This window comes from Macrosteles quadrilineatus, unplaced genomic scaffold (genome assembly GCF_028750875.1).
Source record: "Macrosteles quadrilineatus isolate MER2022 unplaced genomic scaffold, UCM_ALF_1.0 Scaffold_9__3_contigs__length_116548681, whole genome shotgun sequence".
NCBI lineage: Eukaryota > Metazoa > Arthropoda > Insecta > Hemiptera > Cicadellidae > Macrosteles > Macrosteles quadrilineatus.
The window spans coordinates 53352689-53374290 of record NW_026542602.1 but is presented as its reverse complement, the minus strand read 5'-3'; the positions used below and the strand labels follow the sequence as shown (position 1 = coordinate 53374290).

The window sequence follows — 21602 nt, the reverse complement described above, 5'->3', positions numbered from 1 at the left end:
AAGGTTAAACAGCTGTGTAAGCGTTGTGTCATGTATGACGTCATCACAAAGGCTACGTCACACAGAATCATTGGTCACTCTGACACAAGGTCTACCACGATGTGAGTTGAATTCTAAGTGATGACAGACTTTGTAGGTAGCTTCAACTTGTAATATATTTTAACCAAAGGTTTACTCAGTTTTAATCGGAGAGGTAAAATGTAGTAGAATACACACTTATTTCACATTTATCAAGTAATACACATTAATTTGTACATTATTTTGTATCAAAAATATTTAGAGTCTTTTCTTGCATTTATTTCCTCCCTGAAGTATTTTTAAGGATTGTTCATTGAATTGAATTTATAATTGAATAAAGGACATTTTACTACACGAGGGCTTTAGAAATAAATGCAATTGTAGACAACCAGATTTTATAACAAGGACACCCTATAAATATTTTTAATTTGAGTGATACTAATTCGGAAATTTTAGTGACTTACTCTACTTGTTTTGACCATTTTTGTTCCACTTTTTTTGTTTCTCAGTACTAGAATATATTAATTATTGCTGTAGTTTATTTTTATATGCGTACACATTCATTAAATAAAAGATCCTAATTTCATCGTCAGTTAACATTAATAATTTACACATTAATTTAATTGTTTACATTTAAGATAATAACATCAATATTCATGTGCTACGAGTATCCACACGCATGGTTATTTATTCTGATACTGTTATTTATAACGAACGTTGAATTTAATGGATATTTGATTACAATACGATTAATTTATACTCCTACTAATCAATGGGCATTCGCTTAGTCTAAAGTGTGTATATGGGTTTCTGACCACTAGAATGCCAGTTTAAGATTTTTAGTTCATATTTGCGTTCGCGAACTAGTATGATTGGATCATGGAAACGGGGTTTTAAAGGGTAAAATAGTGGTTTTTCCCATTTTCGACCCCCAAAATATAATATTTTGCAATTCCTTTTTAAACAATATTTTAAAGAGCCTAAAACCAAGAAATTTAGTATTTAGAAGTGTTTTTGTACGAATTATTGCTACGTACAAAATTCCAAGATTCTGTGAATTTGAAATCCCCTTTTTACATAGTAAAAAATAAATACTCTGTTATTTTTTGTTGTTTGGTTATATTTTAAATAAAATTTGTTAAATTTAAAATGTTTATACTAATCAATTAACATTTTAATAGACACACGCACTTTATTACCTTTCCTGTAGCAGCAAACCTAATTACTCGTTAAAAATGATGTCTTTTAAATATACATTTATCATGATTGACATTTATCATTACAATTTTAAGGAAATAGTACTGAATATCTAATCAGGGAGAAAATTTGCTCCCTACTGTATTTACAGATAATTTATTGCAACTGTTGGTATATAAACTTTTACTGTAAATAAAGATTCATATTTACTCAAACTTTTTTCCAAATAATACCTCATACTTTCGATTTGAAACTGTAGAATGTTTAGGTTTTTCGTAAAACTAATTCACAATGTAAGCCGAGGACATAATCGCCTGAGAGCGTCATTGTGTTGACCGTACTGGCTTAACTAGCAATTAGACCTCGGAGATCAGGGAGGACCCTCGGAAAACAACATTTAGGAATTTCAAAAATGGCGTCGTTAAGAGACAAACGTTCCAGCAAACTGTTGATTGTGTAGTCCTTTTTAATAGGGATTGTAGATGGAAATGAGCATCCCTTTTGACGAGCAGCAACGTGCTGTTTTTTAAGTATGTTCAAATTTTTTGTTGTTAGATTTAAAATAGTTGTTACAAGCAATAGGATTGAGTTGGAATCAAACTTTAAATACTGTTCATACACAATAAACGGCACAAACAATTAATTTATATCATAAATTTTAAATGGGTTTCGAAACAATTTCACAGCTTTAATTTAGAAATACCTAACTTAGAATCACAACCTTATACTTGTGGAATCGAATTGTAACATGTATTACACATTTTTGTTGTGATTGCTTTTTGTATGGTATTTAAACTTAAACTAACAAATTACTAATAATCACAAACTTAATCAATTTGAGCAAACTGTTTAATGCAATTCTATACCTTGATCCAAAGTTTTTATATAATAATGGTTTTCCCAATTATTGAGAAAACAAATGTAACAAACGTTAGAGAAATGTTTTAGTTTAAGTACAAAGATAAACCCTGGAGGTATAAGGATGAGTGATGCTCGCTTAACTACATCGTTAGGTAAAATAATCCTGATATATTACTCTCACCTTATATACCCCTCACACTGTTCAAATAATGGCATAAAAAAACTACTAATATCAAAATTTAGGTTTTCTTCATTTTTGGACATCAACAGGTAGTTGTATCAAATACTTTTCAAATGACATTTTGACAAAAATGTTTTACTATAATTTGTTGAATTTTTCCTTATAATTAGAGTTATTGAAACCCTCGATAAGACGTTGCCCTTGATAACATAACTTATTTGATAATTCATATGAGACTTGTTATCGAGGTTCTTCTATATTTATATCAAATAAACCCAATTTAACTTTATATCCTTTTCAGGGTCCAAGAGACGACGGGTCAACCTTGATAACACGTCTAATTCGATAGTTTCATAAGGGACTTGTTATCGAGGTAAACTAAATATAATATACTTTTCAAATCCAAGAGCCGGACGGCTCGTTAACCTTGATAACTTATTTGATAATTCCAAGAGACTTGCTTTCGAGGTTCTACTATATTTATATAAAATAAACCCAATACACTTTCCAAGGTACAAGAGGCGATCAGGGGTGTCGTTAACCTTGATAACAAGTATTTTTATCATCCCTATGAGACTTATTATCTAGGCTCTATTAAATTTATACAAAGGATACTAATACACTTTTCAGAGTTTAAGAGACGGGTGTGGGTCTTTAACCTTGATAACAAGTCTTTTTTGATTACACCGCGAGACTTGTTATCGAGGTTCTAATATATTTATATAAACTAAACACAATACACTCTCCAAGGTATAAGAGACGATCAGGGGTGTTGTTAACCTTGATAACAAGTTTTATTCGTTAATTCCTACGATACTTGTTATCGAGGCTCTATTACATTTATCTATATAAATAAAATTACAGTTTTGTCTGTACATTGCTTAGAACCATGCAGTTTTTGGTTATTTTTACGTTTCATAGCCTAAGAAAGCCGAAACGAGTCTTATCTCAATTTCTGTCTGTATGTCTGTCTGTTTGTCCATTCTGTGACTGCATCTGTAACGCCAAAATGTCATTTTACGCGGCCTACTCCTAGAAAACTAGAGTACCGATCAAGGTTCTAATCGTTTTTCTGTATTTACTGGATTGGTGAGAGTGTCTTTGGCTATAAAAACATGGCCTCGCTTCTTTGAAAACAAAATAACGAACCACCAAAAACCCAATCTTGTTCGATTTCTGTCAAATTTTCTCCCAATGTTTACTATTACATTTTATGAAATAACGATCAGCTGTTTGGATTAGTTCTCACTTCTAGCTGTCACTGATATGTTTACAGTAATAGTTGTTTACAAATACCGCAACCATTTCCGATCAAGTTTAGTCAGGACATCCAAACCAAGTGAGATTAAAAACGTCGTGCCTTACTTAACCTGTTTAATTAATCGCAAGTGCAACGATTGTTCTTGAGTTTGGATAACCGGGGAAAATACCGTGAATCAGTGTTGTATTAGTGCAAGGAAACTTACATTTTTTTAATCATCGGCACCAATACCGTAGCTTACAAAGGTTTTTACTCATTGACGGCGCTTCAAGGACAAGTTGTGTAAAGTGCAAAGTAAAAAATCACAACTGCAGTGGGTGATCGTGGATGTTGCTGCGATCTTGGAAGATCTGTCTGATTTCGCTGTGATCGTACCGTAACGGAGGTTTAACTTAACAGATGTAGCTAAACTCGCTTTTCCAATGTGTCACTTTTGGTTTCTACTTACTTACATTTCGACAACGGTATCGGTACTTTTCCTACTTAGGAAATACAAATAAAACTACAAACGTACAAAACCCCAGATTTGTGCGTTTTTTGTCACATTTCCTCCGAATGTTTGCTAGATATATGTACCTACCGATTATCGTTTAGAGATTACGTAATCTTTTAAATGAGAAACCTTTGTTTGGATAAAGGTGGTTTCTTCAAACTACCATTAATATGTTAACATTAAAAGCTGCTTACAAATAATGCTATTAATGGGAAATAACTTTGATTTTCGAAAACTTAAAAAAAATTTAAACCAAAGGAGATTAATAACTTTGGTACTGCACCACATCAAGTGAAAGTGTTTTTAGCAAACCATAGTAAGTTTTTAAAGCTTTACATTGTTAATGTTACATGTTACATGTTTTGTGGCCTGTGTATTTATTTATTTGTATATTTGCCAACAGATTAATTAACACCTATAATACAGTTTGATTAGAAGGACAGTTTGAATTAGTCGTAAGTACTACAGTTCTTTTCTCAAATGTAAACGTTGGTTTTTGGTACTGCTACTTTTCCTTAGTACCGGTGGTAGCAGTAAGAATAATTTTTACATACAAACATATCACTATTTTCATTTTCACTATTTATTTATAAACACTGCACCTTATTGCTTATTAAATTTTATTGATGTCTTACTGTATAATTTTTAGCGTTTTCTGTCTGGACTAAAAAATGCTGTGTGGACTCAATTCTGTATTTATGTGTGTATGTCTGTTGGTAACGCATTAATGTCCTTATTTTTCGTGGAAAAGACAAGAGCACCATTGTTAATAACAATTTCGACCCGAATAAAGTGTGCAATAGTGAGGTTGAGGTAGTGTTTTAACTACTTTTAACCAGTGTGAAAAGTAACTTTAAATTACAGGCCTACTTTAGGGGCTATGCCTCATAGATCTATACTGTAAAGCAATTCCTTTCATCGTTTGATATAAAATATGGACTAACACGATCGGGTGACATTTAATTGCGAAGCATTAGTTTTGGCTTTGGAACTGTCAGATATTGTATTTGAGAAGGTTTATATGTATTCCTAAACAGTTATAGTTTTGCCATCATATCTGGAAAAATGCACACTTAATATGCAAACCAACTCCTGTTCTGAATATAAGGTTTTAACTTACTACTAGATTCCCGTACGTAGAACGGGCAAACAGCTAGTGTATGTATACAGGGTTAGTAAAAAGTGTGGAGACCCCCTGTTATTTTTTTAACGGCCCATACTAGAAAAACTAAACTCGTCACACCATTTTGGCATGTTATGAAGTACTTTTTGGGCATAACCTCCACTTGGTTCATCCCCAAAATAGGGGATTTTGCGGGAAACTAAAAAATTTCAAATACAAACACCCATCGAGTGACCCCTCATTTTGAAGGTCCTGGTAAAAGAAAATTAACAACGCAAACTAAAGGTCTCTATCTCAGTTCAGTAAAAAATGGCAGCCAATTGAAATTCTCATAAGTTCCCAAACCCAAATTGGGGATATTTGGGGAAACTCAAAAATTTTAAATGATAAGCCCCATCGAGTGACCCCTCATTTTGAAGGTCTTAATAAAAGAAAGGTAACAACGCAAACTATAGGTCTCTATCTTAACACAGTAAAATATGGCAGCTAATTGAATGTAAAATTGCATGCGATTTCCAATTTCTAAAGATTTCAATCAGCTTCCATTTTTTTAATGGATTGAGATAGAAACCTCTAGTTTGCGTTGTTAGTTTTCGTTTACCAGGACCTTCAAAATGAGGGGTCACTCGATGGGGCTTATCATTTAAAACTTTTGAGTTTCCCCCAAAATCCCCCATTTTGGGTTTGGTAAGCAAGTGCCTATTAGGCTTAAAAAGTACTTTATAACATGCCAAAAAGGTGTGTAGAGTTTAGTTTTCCTAGTGTTAGCCGCTACAAAATTTACAGCAGGTCCCCAGACTTGGAAAGCTGTAAGTTAAATTGAACTTCTGAGAATTTCAATTGGGTGCCATTTTTTACTGGATTGAGATAAAGACCTCTAGTTTGCGTTGTTGGTTTTATTTTACCAGGACCTTCAAAATGAGGGGTCACTCGATGGGTCTTTTTGTTTGAAATTTTTGAGTTTCCCCCAAAATCCCCCATTTTGGGGATGTACACCAAGTGACGGTTGTGCCCAAAAAGTACTTCATAACATGTCATAAAGGTGTGCCGAGTTTAGTTTTTCTAGTATGGGCCGTTAAAAAAATAACAGGGGGTCTCCACACTTTTTACTAACCCTGTATAAATAAACAAATACAGGGTGGAGCGCGGTAATTTGCTTATTTGGGAGTGGAATAAAAAAATTATGAACATGTAGAAACTTAATTTTATATTTCACTTACATTGAACAGTAATGGAATTTACAAATTATTTTGTTTTAAATATTATATCTGGCAAATGTTGACCTTCCCAATCCACACACTGCTGTATACGTTTTCTGAAGTTCTCATGCCCTTTTTCAAGCATGTCGACTGGTATTCTGGCAATCTCAGCAGCAATATTGTTCCTTAGGTCTTCCAGGGTTTTGGGACGGTTGCAATACACCTTGGACTTCAGGTAACCCCAAAGGAAAAAATCGCATGGAAAGTCTGGTGAGCGTGCCGGCCAGTTCAGATCACCATTGCGAGAGATGAGCCGTTCAGGAAACATTTGCCTCAAAAGATCAATGGTAACTCTCGCTGTATGTGCAGTGGCACCATCTTGTTGAAACCATGTATCCTCTAATTGCATTGCCTCAAGTGCTGGATGGAAAAAATCCTGCAGCATAGTTAGGTAACGTTCGGCATTCACAGTTGCCGGAAAAAAGTAAGGGCCAATGATGCCTACTCGTGATAAGGCGCACCACACAGTGACGCGGTCCGAATGCAGAGGTCTCTGATGAACTTCTCTGGGGTTTGTGTCACTCCAGTACCGCATGTTTTGCTTGTTTACACACCCACTGAGATGAAAATGTGCCTCATCAGAAAAGAACACAATTGCGTCACGAGGTATGGTTGCAAGCATGTCTTCACAAGATGTTCGTCGTGTCAAATAATCCCGTGCTGACAATTGTTGGACCACACACATTTTATATGGGTGGAAATGCAGTTCACTATGGAGAATCCGGTGGAGAGAACGCCTTGAAATGCCAAGAGCAAGTGCTTGCTTCCGAGCAGAGCGTTTCGGAGATTGCAATACTGCTGCTCTAACTCGTTCGATATTTTGTGGTGTTGTAACACTCCTCGCAGGTCCTCTTCGTACAGATGACACATTCCCTGCTGTCCTGAATGCATTCACCCAATTCACAACTGATTGCCGTCCAGGAACACGTCCGCGTGGGGAAACAGCGAAACGCAAACGGAAAGCACGTTGCACTGCAATTATCGAGTAGTTATTTGAAAAATATGCTTCAACACAAAATGAACGCTCCTCACGTGTCCACTCCATGATGGCAACTCAAAATGAGCTGAAGACAAACTTCCGGTCAGTCACAACAATCATCGCCCACTTCCGCCTCTTTTTGACTAACAGTGCTGCCAACCACCTGCAACTCAAAATAGCAATTTCCCGCGCTCCACCTTGTATAATACATGTGAATTTGAACGGAAGGTGTTTTTAGCCTTTGAGCACCTCAAAATGAAAATGGAATCAGTCTGGGGGCTAGATTATAAGGAAAATTCGCTAAAAATTAATATCCATAAAAATTTTAACTGTGCTTCGAAGTAGAGTCAACATCAACTAAGTGATGTAATATTTACACAGATGTGTAGCATTAAAACATATGGCACAGTTAGGCAGAAAACATTCATTTAACATTAGTGTTTTCTGTTGGATAGTCCTCTGAAATATTGTGTTTATGTATGAAATCTTTATTCAACATAGGACGAGCTAGACATGGACATGTTAGTTTTCCCAATGTTAACATTGGCTGTGTTTCTACAAGTGGTGACCGCAGAGTATGAAGATGAGAGAACTGTTCTTGAAGAGGTTGCAGGAAACATATGGAGAGTTTTTGACTATCAGAAAAGTTTCTGGGGTTCCATTGAATACAAATTAGACACAGACAAAACATCTTATACTTGTGGGTGCGTTTTACAATGGACTGTAGCAATTGGACATTGTAATCTTGCGTGGTATTCTTCTATTTCAGACAATAAGCTTTACCTGAAAAAAATTGAATTGAAAGAGGTAGATTTGGTGTTTGATCACTTCAACATTATAACAAAAGAAGAAAGAAAATTTAATTTTGTGTCTTGCTGCAATAATTGGGCTGGTAGAGACATTTTTTCTACTAAAAAACTTAAAATTGAAATTAAGATGAGAGCATTCAAGTTTCAGATAGTAAAAAAATCAAAAGATAAGTTTGAATGTAATCTTTTCTGGGATGATAGTACACCATCCAGTGATTTTGATTTATCTCAATTTGATAAAGCTATAGGTAAGGGGGAAATGATTGATGATCATCGGAAGTATCTTAAGGGAGTAGTAGACAAAATCTACAATTCAAAAAACTTCCAGAACATTTTCAATGAACTGTTCAAGAAAGCTACCAAGAAAAGTATATGGTTTGGTTTTGGTTCTCTATGTGAATTTAATGACAAACGTTTCAGCTGAGTAAAAAGGTTTGTAAACATTTACAAAAGTTTATTAAACTGCTTTTCAGTTCCATATTTATTAGTTTGATTTATTGCCCCCTTAACACTATCTATACTATAATACGAGTAACGTTTGTCCACAATGATTTCAAAATCGGCTCCTATGATTTCCTCTAAACTGTTTGGAATATCTTAGTTTCAGGCTAAAATAACCATGCTAGCCACTGTTCTGGGAAAATTAGTTTTTCAACTTTATGAAATTTTAATATTTTTAACATTGGTCTTATGGTAAGCAAGCCAAGAAAGTTTTACCAAAATGTAAATAAATGAATTGTAACATGTGCTTTTAACAAATCACTTACAGTGCAGTGGCAAAATCTATATAAATAAAATTACAGTTTTGTCTGTACATTGCTTAGAATCATACAGTTTTTGGTTATTTTTACATTTCGTAGTCTAAGAAAGCCGAAACGAGTCTTATCTCAATTTCTGTCTGTCTGTCTGTTTGTCCATTCTGTCATTCCGTCTGTGATGCCAAAATGTCATTTTACGCGGCCTACTCCTAGAAAGCTAGTGTACCGATCAAGGTTCTAATCATTTTTCTGTATTTACTGGATTGGTGAGAGTGTCTTTGGCTATAAAAACATGGCCTCGCTTCTTTGAAAACAAAATAACAAACCATCAAAAACCCAATTTTGTTCGATTTTTGTCAAGTTTTCTCCTAATGTTCGTCCTAATGTAATAGTACATTTTATGAAATAACGATCAGCTTTTTGGATTAGTTTTCACTTCTAGCTGTCACTGATATGTTTACATTAAAAGTTGTTTACAAATACCGCAACCATTTTCGATCAAGTTTTGTTAGCACATCCAAACCAAGTGAGATTAAAACGTTGTGCCTTACTTAACCGGTTTGATTAATCGCAAGTGCAACGATTGTTCTTAAATTTTTATAACCGGGGAAAATATCGTGAATCAGTGTTGTATTAGTGCTGTGAAATTTACATTTTTTAATCATCATCACCAATAGCTTACAAAAAAGGTTTCCACTCATTAACGGCGCTTCAAGGACAGTTGTGTAAAGTGCAAAGTAAAAAATCACTACTGCAGTGGGTGATCGTGGATGTTGCTGCGATCTTGGAAGATCTTTCTGATTTCGATGTGATCGTAGCAGAGGTTTAACTTACATCTTGTAGCTAAACTCGCTTTTCCAATGTGTCACTTTTAGTTTCTACTTACTTACATTTCGACAATGATATCAGTACTTTTCCTACTTAGGAAGTAAAACTATAAACGTCCAAAACCCCAGATATGTGCGTTTTTTCGTCACATTTCCTCCAAATGTTTGCTAGATATATGTACCGATTATCGTTTAGAGACTACGTAATCTTTTAAACAAGAAACCTTTGTTTGGACAAAGGTGGTTTCTTCAAACTGTCATTAATATGTTAAAATTAAAAGTTGCTTACAAATAATGCTATTAATAAATTTGATTTTCGAAAACTAAAAAAATTTTAACCAAGGGAGATTAATAACTTCGGTACTGCACCACATCAAGTGAAAGTTTTTTTGAACAAACCATAGTGAGTTTTTAATAAATGGTTTAAAAAAAATTTCAATACAAATACAATTTTTCAAAAAACAATAAAAAGGGAATTTTTGAGGAACTTATTTCTGCTGAAACCGCCATCAAATTAATACCTAACTCTGATGAAAGAACTTACCTCCGTGCCATAGTAAATAAGAAAATTAAAACTATGCAGAAAAAGAACACATCAACAACCATAAAACAAAATGGTGAACAAAAGGCTCTTAACAGTATTAGGATTAAACTTAATGAGAACAATGCTCTTAGAACTAAAGCAGACAAAGGAAACACACTCGTGGTACTTTATAAAGAAGACTACATTGAGAAAGTGAATAATTTTATCTTATCAAATAATATTTTAGAAATCGAAAAAGTCCCTACTGTGAAATATAGTACCGTAATAAATCATGTTATTAATAAGAGCAAAACTCTTCTAAGCCCAGATGAAATAAAAGCTCAAAAAATAATGAATCCGTCAGCACCTAACCTTTGCCCAAAATACATAAAGAGAACATTCCGATAAGGCTCCTGGTAAATTTTATGTCAGCTCCATCATATAAATTGGCAAAAAAACTTGACAAAATTCTGAGAGAAAATTACACTTTTGGCCATATTCACAGTGTGAAGAATAATCTAGAATTAATCGAAAAAACAAAACCTATGCAAGTAAAAAGTCATCACACATTGGTGTCCTTTGATATTGTAAACTTATATACAAATGTACCTATCAAAGAAACTTTGGATATTATTGACAACAATCTCGCAAATAATTCTACATTAAGTACTGAAGCAAAAAACGAACTCATGAATTTGTTAAATCTGACCCTTGAGCAAAATTATTTCACTTTTTATGACAAGGTTTACTCACAACCTGACGGTCTAGCAATGGGCTCACCGTTATCAGGAATCATATCAGAAATTTATCTCAACCACATAGGAAATAAGCACATCCTATCTGGTAAAAAACCATACAGCAAGAAGATCCTATTTTACTCTAGATATGTGGATGACACTATAGTAGTTTTTGATGGAAACAGTAGAAATGAAATGAAATGAAATGAAATATTACTTTATCATCACAAAAACATTTCACAGATCCAGCGTTAGCTGGTGAAACAGGTGATATTGTCAGAGATCTTAAACACTAAGTTACATAACAAAACTAAAATCCACATAGCTTAAACTAAAATATATTTACTTATCATTTAAATAATCGGAAATATTATAATAATTTTTCTGTAAAAGGTATCGTTTGAAATCATTTTTAAATTTTGAAATACTGTTAATTTCTTTGAAATTATTGGGTAGACTGTTGTAAAGCCTTAATCCCATATAATAAGGAGATCTTTCATATAAACAAAGGCAATGTCTTGGATATTGAAAATTTTTTGAGCAAGTAAGATATGGATGACTGATTTGTTTATCATTGTACATTTGATAATTCATTTTAAAATTCACCATAATTTTAAATATATAAAGTGAAGGCAAAGTTGATATCTCAAATTTAGCAAATAAAGCTCTGCATGAGGTTCTTTTAGGCATAAATGATAAAATCCTTATAAATTTCTTCTGAATTTTGAAAACTGCTTTAGAATAAGAAGTTGCTCCCCATAATTCAATCCCGTATTGCAAGACAGAAAAGAACATTGCATAGTACACTGTGAGTCTAGTTTTTAAATCTATTACATTTCTCAAAACATACATTTGAAAGCAAGCCGTATTTAATTTACCAACTACCATTTTTATGTGTGTTTTCCATGTTAAATTCTTATCGATATCTAAACCCAAAAATCTTGCATTTTCAGTAAAGGATAAAATATTATTATCATAAGATAATTCAACAGTGGAGTTTTGCCTATTCTGAATTGTTTGAAATAACATCACCTGTGTTTTAGAATTATTAAGTTTTAGCCCGTTGGCTGTAAACCAATTAGATAAATTAAGAATAGAAAGACTGATTTCTTGTTTAAGATTTTGCAAATTATTTGATTTAACTATTGCTGTAGTGTCATCAGCATATAAGATAAGGTTAGACGATACATTTCCAGGTAAGTCATTAATAAATATTAAAAATAGCAAGGGGCCTAGTATGAACTAAACCCAATACACTTTCCAGGGTCCAGGAGACGGACGGGTCGTTTTTCGAGAGCTACACAGCCATCTCGTGGAAACTGGAGAACAGAAGGTTGTTGACCATGCAGGAGAGCAGGGAGGACCAACCCCCTCCCCCTGAGTATGTAGTGGGCATAAAACCTCCCCCGGACCTGCGCCCACACCCCAAGGAGGTAATGAACTGTCATACGTAGTAGTGTTTGTCATAAGTAATTTGAGTCGGTTATTTCACTTTCTCTTTATCATATTATGAAAATTAGGTCGTGCTTGTCTGTCCATCTACAATATTAAGTGTGTTGATCTGATTCAGTTGCAATCAAAGGGACGTGTTATGGAAGATTTGGATAGGAGTGTAGCCGTTATAGTATTCTTAATTAGAACCCTGTTCCAGGTCTTAAAAGCCTTTTGCAGTATTTTAATAGTTAATAATCGTAGGTCTCCATAGCGAGGAAAAGGAACATTCTCAATGCTTCTATTTTATTTATTTTATCTGTGTAAACATTAAAAAAGGTGTTGATTTGGCAGATGGCTGATTGAAATCAAACAAAAAAATGTAAGCGTTCGGTAAATAACATTTTTGTACATTAAGTAATGCCATTTTTAAATTATGAATTTTGTAAACGTTTTCAAACACATACTTGGGTACATATTTCATGAAGCTGTGTAAACTGAATCATCCTAAGAATAATTTACTCCATTAGCAAAACTTGACGATATCTCGTTTGTACTTATTGAAGGTGTACATATTTTATTGAACATGATTAAATCTAAGGCTTGCCTTACGATCCAATTTATAATATAAATTGGATCGTAAGGTAAGCCTTAGATTTAATCATGTTAAATAACAATCCAGAGGCTATATCTCCAAAATATTTTATTGACATTCAATTATGCTTAATGTAATAAAATCCTGCAAGTCCACTCCAAATTTATAAATAAAATGTTTGCTATAAAAAGTCTAATCAACTTTAATTTTAAATTTGTTAGTTTAAAGTTTGTGTTGCAATGCGGTTACAACACAAGTAAGGAATCCCTGTAGTAAAATAAAAGAAAGTTAGTTAAAACTCTCTAATTGTGTAATTTTTAATAAGAACAGTGTTCTATTGTAGTAAAGCAGAACATAACAATGCACTTTGATGTGGGAAGAGTTTGATTTCAAAATAGTTTACAATCAATGGACAATAAAAACTTACAATGATGAGCAGACTGTTGCATTTTTCCTAGCCAGCGAGGGATTATATTACAGCATTCAAATAAGATTTCTTTCTTCTACATATTGTCACATTTACGAAAAGTAAATAAAATAGTACAATAAAACAGTTATATTGGTGTATGTGATATATGAAATGGGACTAACCTAATACTTGCTCAGTGTTCATGTCTATATCGATGTTCTTTACACGTACAACAAATTCATAACCTTTCCTTCATTTTATACTATCTAATTATACATCTTTGTTAAACTTACTTACACACAATTAATAAATATTGTAAGTATGAGAAAGTTATGAATTTAAGGTTTAATCGGTTCATTCTTCATGTGTATTTTGGGATACTTTTTATCAGTCTAAGTGTAAATACATTTTGTTTTAAGTGTTATACAACGTATTTAGCTTGCAATTGTAATGCCACTAATCTAAATAAATAGGCTATATAATATATATACCGGACATATATGTACTTAAATTAAATAAAAAATAATTAAATTGAATAAAATTTGTAATATTTATAAACTTTTCTTTGAAATTTAGATTAACATAAGCTTCGTTAGAAAACTGACTATTGTAACTCATTCATAAATACAAATCTTCTAGTGGAATACCTTCTATACAAAACAATGCTCAAATTCTGTGACCAACTTTTATTCACATCCCTATGGTATTACATGTTTGTTTCACATGCTTAAGGATATCCCTGGGTAACTCTCTCGAGGCAAAAGGTGTTCGTTTTGTAAATTGGTTGCTTACCTCGCCAACTCCAATACCCTGTTGGAATTCCCAACGTAACCCTTTTTTTGGTACTCACAGCTGAAAAAATATTGTATCTACTGAAACGTTTTTCTAATATTAAAAATGAAATTTGTAATATTTAAAAAATATTAAAATATTATTATTTATAATAAATATTAAACATTAATAAACTTAGTACCCAAGTAAAATTATTTATTAAAATATTTACTGACTAGTTTCGGCTCTAAGGCCATTTTCAAAGTAAACAAAAATCAATTATTATTATTAAATATTATTTATTAATTTATTATTGTTTATTATTATTATATATTTATTAAAACATTATTATATATTTATAAAAATATTTTAAAGAATGGGGTTTGATACAACCATTGACTATTGGATGCAGAAGTTGTATTAATAGTCAAAGATACAACGTAAACAAACTAATCCTACAGCTCCTTATTTCAAAGTAAAATTCAAGAAATGATAAAATTAATTGTATATAACCTCAGAGTAATAAAACAAAATTTTTTTCTTAGATATAACCTATAAACCAATTATGCTGATATTGCTTCAAATGTTAAATGGTTTATTAGACTTGCATATATTAAGTTAAAAACTTAATAAATGTTCCGCTACGCATCCCTGGACAATGTAGATTTACAGGTATTGTGATTAACTATTTCAAGTTAATTTTCCTACCTTATACATCAAGTTTTTGAATTTATTTATAGCAATTTTATGGGTAGCTAGGTTGTACTTGAAGACTTTGTTTTCCTAACAGATATTGCTAAAAGGTAAATATTTTAGAAGATTGTTTAGAGAAAATTAGTTTTAAACTGATCAAATAGTTTTATAATTTCAAGTTATAGGTTTTAATTTGTATGGGTCACTTATTAAAATGTAAAAGATATTTTTAATTTATATGTAAAAGAGGAAACGAGACTGACAAATTCAATATTCGTTACGTTTCGTTATGTCACAGAGAAGTTTTTATGGACAGACACTTTTGTGAAGAGGAAAAGTTAAATAAAAAAGGGTTAGCGTGGATTGGCCGTTACATAACATTGTTTTTTATTCTTTCTTTATTGCAAGAACAACGTTTTGGTTTTTAATAAATAATTTTGGAGGACAAGTTTATAAAGTCACCTAACAGTGATCACATCTTAGTTTTTTTATTTTTTATTTACCATAGAGGTAAGATCCTAAAACTCACATGACGAACAACTTTACTAAACGATTGCCTTTACACATTGCCTGGTCAACCCCCTCTATAATCCACAAAAAAAGGCAAAACTTGCATTAAAGAGATAGATTTGGTTTTGAAAAGATACAAAGTCCACTTAATGTCTACTCGTAAGCGTATTTGGCTAGCAACTAGTAAAATAAACGGTATCAGCATTCTGACACATACTTTCTCCCATAAGTTTGTCAACAACCTCATATCCGGAAATGGGATTTGTACAATTTTGTTCAGAATTTAAGGACTATAACATACTACATTTTTATCCAAATTGTTCATGCCATTTTTGGGAAAATCCGATTTTCCGTTATTTTACGGGGTTTTTATGGGGGAAATAACATAATTTACAATAACTTTTGAACCGTAATTTTTACAGGAATGGGATTTGTGCTGTTTTGTTCAGAATATAAAGGACTATAACATACTACATTTTTATCAAAGTCGTTTGGGCCATTTTTGGGAAAATCCTAATTTTCCGTTATTTTATGGGGTTTTATGGAAAATCCCCATTAAAAATAAAAAATTCTAAAAAATGAAAAAAAAACTCTCATAATTGTAAGGACCATAACATACTATGTTAAATCAAAACCGGATTTTTTTCTAAAATCCTATTTTTTGTTATTTTATGTGTTTTTATGGGAAAATAACATAATTTAACATAACTTTTGAACCGTAATTTTTACAGAAATGGGATTTGTACCACTTTGTTCAGAATTTAAATGGCTACAACATACTAAATTATTATCAAAATCGTTTAGTCTATTTTTGAGAAAATGAGATTTTTCCGGTTTTTTATGGGTTTTTATGGGAAAATCCCCATTAAAAATCAAAATTTCAAAAAAATGAAAAAAACACCTGGAGATACCATGGATTAGAACCTATATGCCAAATTTCATCGAAATCGGACCACAGGTGTAGTCTCTAGCTCTGTACACATCCAGACACAGACACACACACAGACATCACTTCGAAAACCACTTTTTTGGGTCCAGGGGGACCCAAAACGAATATATCCACTCAAAACTCAAACTCGAAAATTTTGACGAAAACAATACTTTCTCCATATGTACTATGGTATAGGGGGGAAGGTAAAAATCCTATCGACGAAAAAGGCTTCTTCCTATGTACCGGTATGTCATTTCACCTTGCCAATTCAATGTAAAACCGATAATACCTATTTTAGGCTGCACTCTCCTATGCTTGATCAAATTGTTTCTATAACTCCACTAGGAAATAGCCATATAAGTAATAACAATCTATGTATATAGTCTGTAATAACCTACCATTGCCTCTCTAATCTACCTGTACACCCCATAGAATTTATCTTTGAAACTCCAACACTAAATATTTTTACCCTTGAATCTTTGTTTATTTTGGCAATTTTGGTTAAGTTTACTAAGCATTATTAAACCTACATGGTCAAATTATGAGAATGGAGTTGTAATGGGGATTTCATAGGCTAAAATTTTTTCCCTTTTTCGGCCCCCCAAATCAGAAAGGTTTGCCACTTAAAATCATGTTATAGGAGTTGAAAACAAATGTAATCATTTTTTTACGCTTTATCTTTCCCAAAAAACTGTAATTTTAATATTTAATATATTTTTGTTAGTTTGCAGGCTTTCTGTGGCGGGGGTATTTACTCGTATTTAAATACAATGCCAGTAGTTAAATCGTATAATTTTCAGTATACATAACAATATTCACATCTCCACGTCAACAAGTTTTCATCAACAAAGCATTAAATAAAACTACATAAAAACATAAATATATTTCTGTACTAAATCTTAATATCATTATAGCATCTCATTCTGGTCAAAATAAAGCGACATTTTTAAATTTACGTAGGAAAGAACTTAGCAAAGAACAGGAAGGCTAATTTACTTGGCACAGGAAATAAGTAAAGTTTTATAATTAACTCTTCTGTCGCATTTGTAAAACTCAGTTGGATAAAAATCAAACAGAGGTTATCTTTGTGAATACATCTAAATTTGCCACTTTGCGATTTGTCTACATTTCCATGTTTTTTTCTTCTGTAGAACTGTACAATTTGTCTTCTGGTTGAAGTATGAAACTGTTGGCCTGAAGGCATAGATTCAAATCATTACCAATAGTTTATATTCTACATTCATTCTTTTAGTGTTTTATTATTTTTTTTTTAATCTTAAAAGAAAAATACTTTCATGTTTAACTGTATTATAAGTATGGGTTGATTTTGTTTATTGTATAGAGAAGAAGGAATAGTACCATGCATTTAATATGTATCATTTAGGGCAAATATAGCTGTATTAAATTTTGTTTTATTTCAGTGCTCATTTAATCAAATTTTAGTTATGTCACGGGGCGTTTTCAAGATTTTTTCCCTAAACAACATCGATGAATACACCAAATTATAAAATATCTTGAAATTTAATAAAAAAATATTTTAATCATAGCAAACTAATTGTCAGTTACCCAAGAGTTATTAATGGTATCCAACATGTACATAATTTAAAATGTTCAGAAAGTAATTAAATATATAAATATTTTCTAATATTGATTACCCGGGCTGAAAAATTAGCCTTTCATGTATTAAATTGTAAGTATTTACATTAATTTGTATACAATCAATCAGTCACAATTCAAAAGAACTCTATACTAAGTACTTGGAAAAATATAGCTTTTTCAGAGCTTCACTCAAGACAAGGCTGATAGCGTACTTCCGGTGGAACTCGATTGATGTTGTTACTTCCGGTGAAACAGAGTCGCCCTGGCGTAGACTGAGAGAAAGACAATATGCGAATATCTGGTGATCGTGTTTTCCACAAAGTTACTTGTACAATTTAAGGAGTATTTAGTACCCTCTTAGTGTATAACAACCCTTAAGGGTTGTCAGACCACCCTTTGACGTAAATTTGTGCACTGATAACATCATTAGTGCAATACTTATCCGAGGAAATAATTTTCTTGAAACGCGACTGAAGAATTAAGTCTCATAGTAATATTGCGTCATGAACGGAAAAATTTCAATTTTAAACTACTAAAAATTATAAGATAAAATTAAAATGATCAAACTAATGCCAAAACCATTTAAATGCATGGTTAAATTCGTAGTTACTTTGCTTTCAATTAAAAGTGAGGCATCTTTAATGTATATTAAAGATAACATTTGGTTAACATTTCCTTAAATCTGACCAGAAAGGCTTTTTTTAATCAGGACAGTGTATAAAACATACGACATTCTACAATGGATGAAATTTGTTTCATACTGTGCAAAATCATATTTTCCTTTGTAAAGACAATGTTTACTAAAATATACGATGATTATCAGCAGAATTTCGTCTGAAAACGAAACGAAATTTATTCTATGAAAGACTACTTTTGAAAACTCTAATTTATTTAAGATGTGCCATCTTCATATAATATATACTATTTTCAAATATCTACGTCTTATGATGAAAGAAAAATATTAACGTAATAAATAAATATTTTTTTTCGTTTAGTAAAAAAATAAAAAAAATATAAAACTAATAATAACCACAACAATTCATATAGCCCTTGTACTACTTTTATGATAAATTAAAATATTTGAACTTATCCGCCTTTGGTCAAAAAGTTTCACCAGTGTGGTACTGAACCTTTTTTTAAGAACCATTTAAAAAATAATAATAATTTAATAAGAATCAGAATAAATGTGGTTGAAAAATAATTCTCCTACGAATAACTGACAATTGCCAAGATCTTTTTTCAGTGAAGTGATTATCAAGTTTAGTGAATCACAGAAGTTTTATAATTGACTCTGTTAGTGTTACTTTAGTAGGGTTAACTGGAAACTCTACAGTTGTCTGTGAGGTCATTGACCTAGGACGTGTTTGTCCTTTTAAAAACTATTTTTGACTCTGGTATGAATAAAAGCAATTAAAAATTTTCATAATACAAAAATCCTTGGTTTGCAATGAAAACCTAAACCGTTTACATTTACAGTTTTTTATGGTCTACTTCAAATTACTACTTCGGGTTACATAAAACTTTATATACAATCGACTTGTGTTTCTCGAAATGGATTACCAAGAATTGCGCTATATGAGCATGTTGTCATTATTCGTCACATTAGAGAATGAATTTGGAATTTGATGGCTTGTAAAAACTGGTTAAGCTTCCTTAACCAACACATGTTTTATTAGTCTACATATCAAAAAACTTAGTTTATTGTATTGTCAAGTTTATTGTAATTGTACTTTAGGGTGGGGTGTTCTTTCCTTCTAAAGTACATCTTTAGTGTACACTCAAATATTTTACCTGTACTATGATGAAGAGGCTTCCATGTCAATAAAATATCCCTCATTTAGAAGGAAAGAAAGTGTACAATTTGTACACTCAAATATTTTACCTTTACTATGGTGAAGAGGTTTTAATTTCAATAAAATATTCCTCATTTATAAGAAATGAAAACCCTCCCCTATTGAATATGAAATTTAAGAATTGTTTGTAAGATACAACATTCTCACAGAATGAAATGTAGATAAATGTAATAGGCCAAAATGCAGTATATTTTTAGCTTACTGGTAATGAAAAACTACTACTGTAAAACCACCAAAATTACTAAACAGTGTCGAAAAACACCTGTTTAGATAAATCTTTTGTAATTTTGATGATAAGAAACAAAAAAAATTGGTAATAATAATCACACAAAATTTACACAGTATTTTATTAAGCTGTAAATAATAGTTTGGATTACCACATTTAGGGTTAAATGAACATTTCATTTATTTTCTCCACTGTCAAGTTCAATAAATATTTTCACAGACCAGCGATGTTGATCTTCAATAAGGGCTTTCGTGGACGGTGTCAAAATCTATATACTCTTCCATCGTCAACCGGGTCACAGCAAATTTACCACCAAACATTTAGCCCTGTAAACCAAAATAGTCAATTTATAGGTTAAAAACTCATTATTAGTTTGCCTTCTTCAGTAAGGTACAATGTCGAGTAATTAAATAGAACAGATTTAGTTTATGTTGAAAAGTAGACTGACATGTTTCAAAAGAAATTATTTATTTATTCCTATATAAAAAAATGCGCATTCTGCATGTTTCTAGCTTGCTTTTGGGTAAAATATGCCATAGAGCGATAATAGTATGAAAGGGCAGACTTCCATATCTGTTGGCACAAACAACCGAATGAAAATATCGATTATTCGATTGTTTCATTCAATATATCGATCAATATTTCCATTCGGTTGTTTGTGCCAACAAATACGGAAGTCTACCCGTATGAAATTATTTAACAATACATAGTCTATTCTATAGAATTGCCACGGTGTCAGGCAAGTATTGAGTAATAAAATCCAATCCGAAAACTATCTACTTTACAATATTTAACCATCTTTTGGTTAGGTTAGGTTAACTTAGTCGGATTAGAATATATAGTGCCAAACGAGGAGATAAAAGACTATGAAATTCCTCCAACAGTGTATTTTATACTTTTTTCACTGGTGCCAAATGGATTTTTATAATTATATTCCGGGGCAATTGTATAATAGTTTTATTAACATACTTATATCTGACTCACTTCAGGCAATGTATAGATTACCCAGGAATTCTTTAGAATACGTTATTGTTTACTCTGCCAGTTTTTCAGAGATATAATTTTGCGATAAACAGTTTGTGCAACAAAAATATTTTAAATAAATATGAAACCTACAAGCTATTTACCATTTAACTGCTAACAATACGTAAAGAACAATCACGTAAAGTCAGACTTTCACATAATTACAATGTCTGACACATCGTTACTAAGCTGTAACAAAGCTTTTCATTTCAACCTGACTCAGTGCACTAAACATACCTGATTAAACTCAAATCCGTAGATTATCCGTTTTTATACTCTAAGTTTTTAGATTTTGTCTTCATTTATTTTTTTTGTGACATTTCAGGCATTTTCTAGCCGAAACAGTGATCTTTGATTGCAATTTTGAGTAATAACACAAGTATAGAGATAATTTTTATGGCGATATAGAAATAAATAACTAACTTATTCATATACCTCTTTATAAACACGAAGTGTGTCTGTGACTAGTTTCTAGTTTCTTCTGCTTTTCTCTAAAATATCTATATTTTCAATACTGTTAATCATATTTAGAAGA

At 31.9% G+C, this 21602-nt stretch overlaps 1 protein-coding gene across 1 annotated transcript in view; it reads left to right on the top strand.

Moving 5' to 3' along the window:
- The window catches only part of LOC129002137 (BAI1-associated protein 3-like), a 268228-nt gene that overhangs the window by 108280 nt on the left and 138346 nt on the right, over window positions 1-21602 (top strand). The window contains exon 5 of the mRNA XM_054429736.1: window positions 12291-12459. Coding sequence (XP_054285711.1) covers window positions 12291-12459 — 169 coding nt within the window. The remainder of the gene's footprint in view (window positions 1-12290; window positions 12460-21602) is intronic.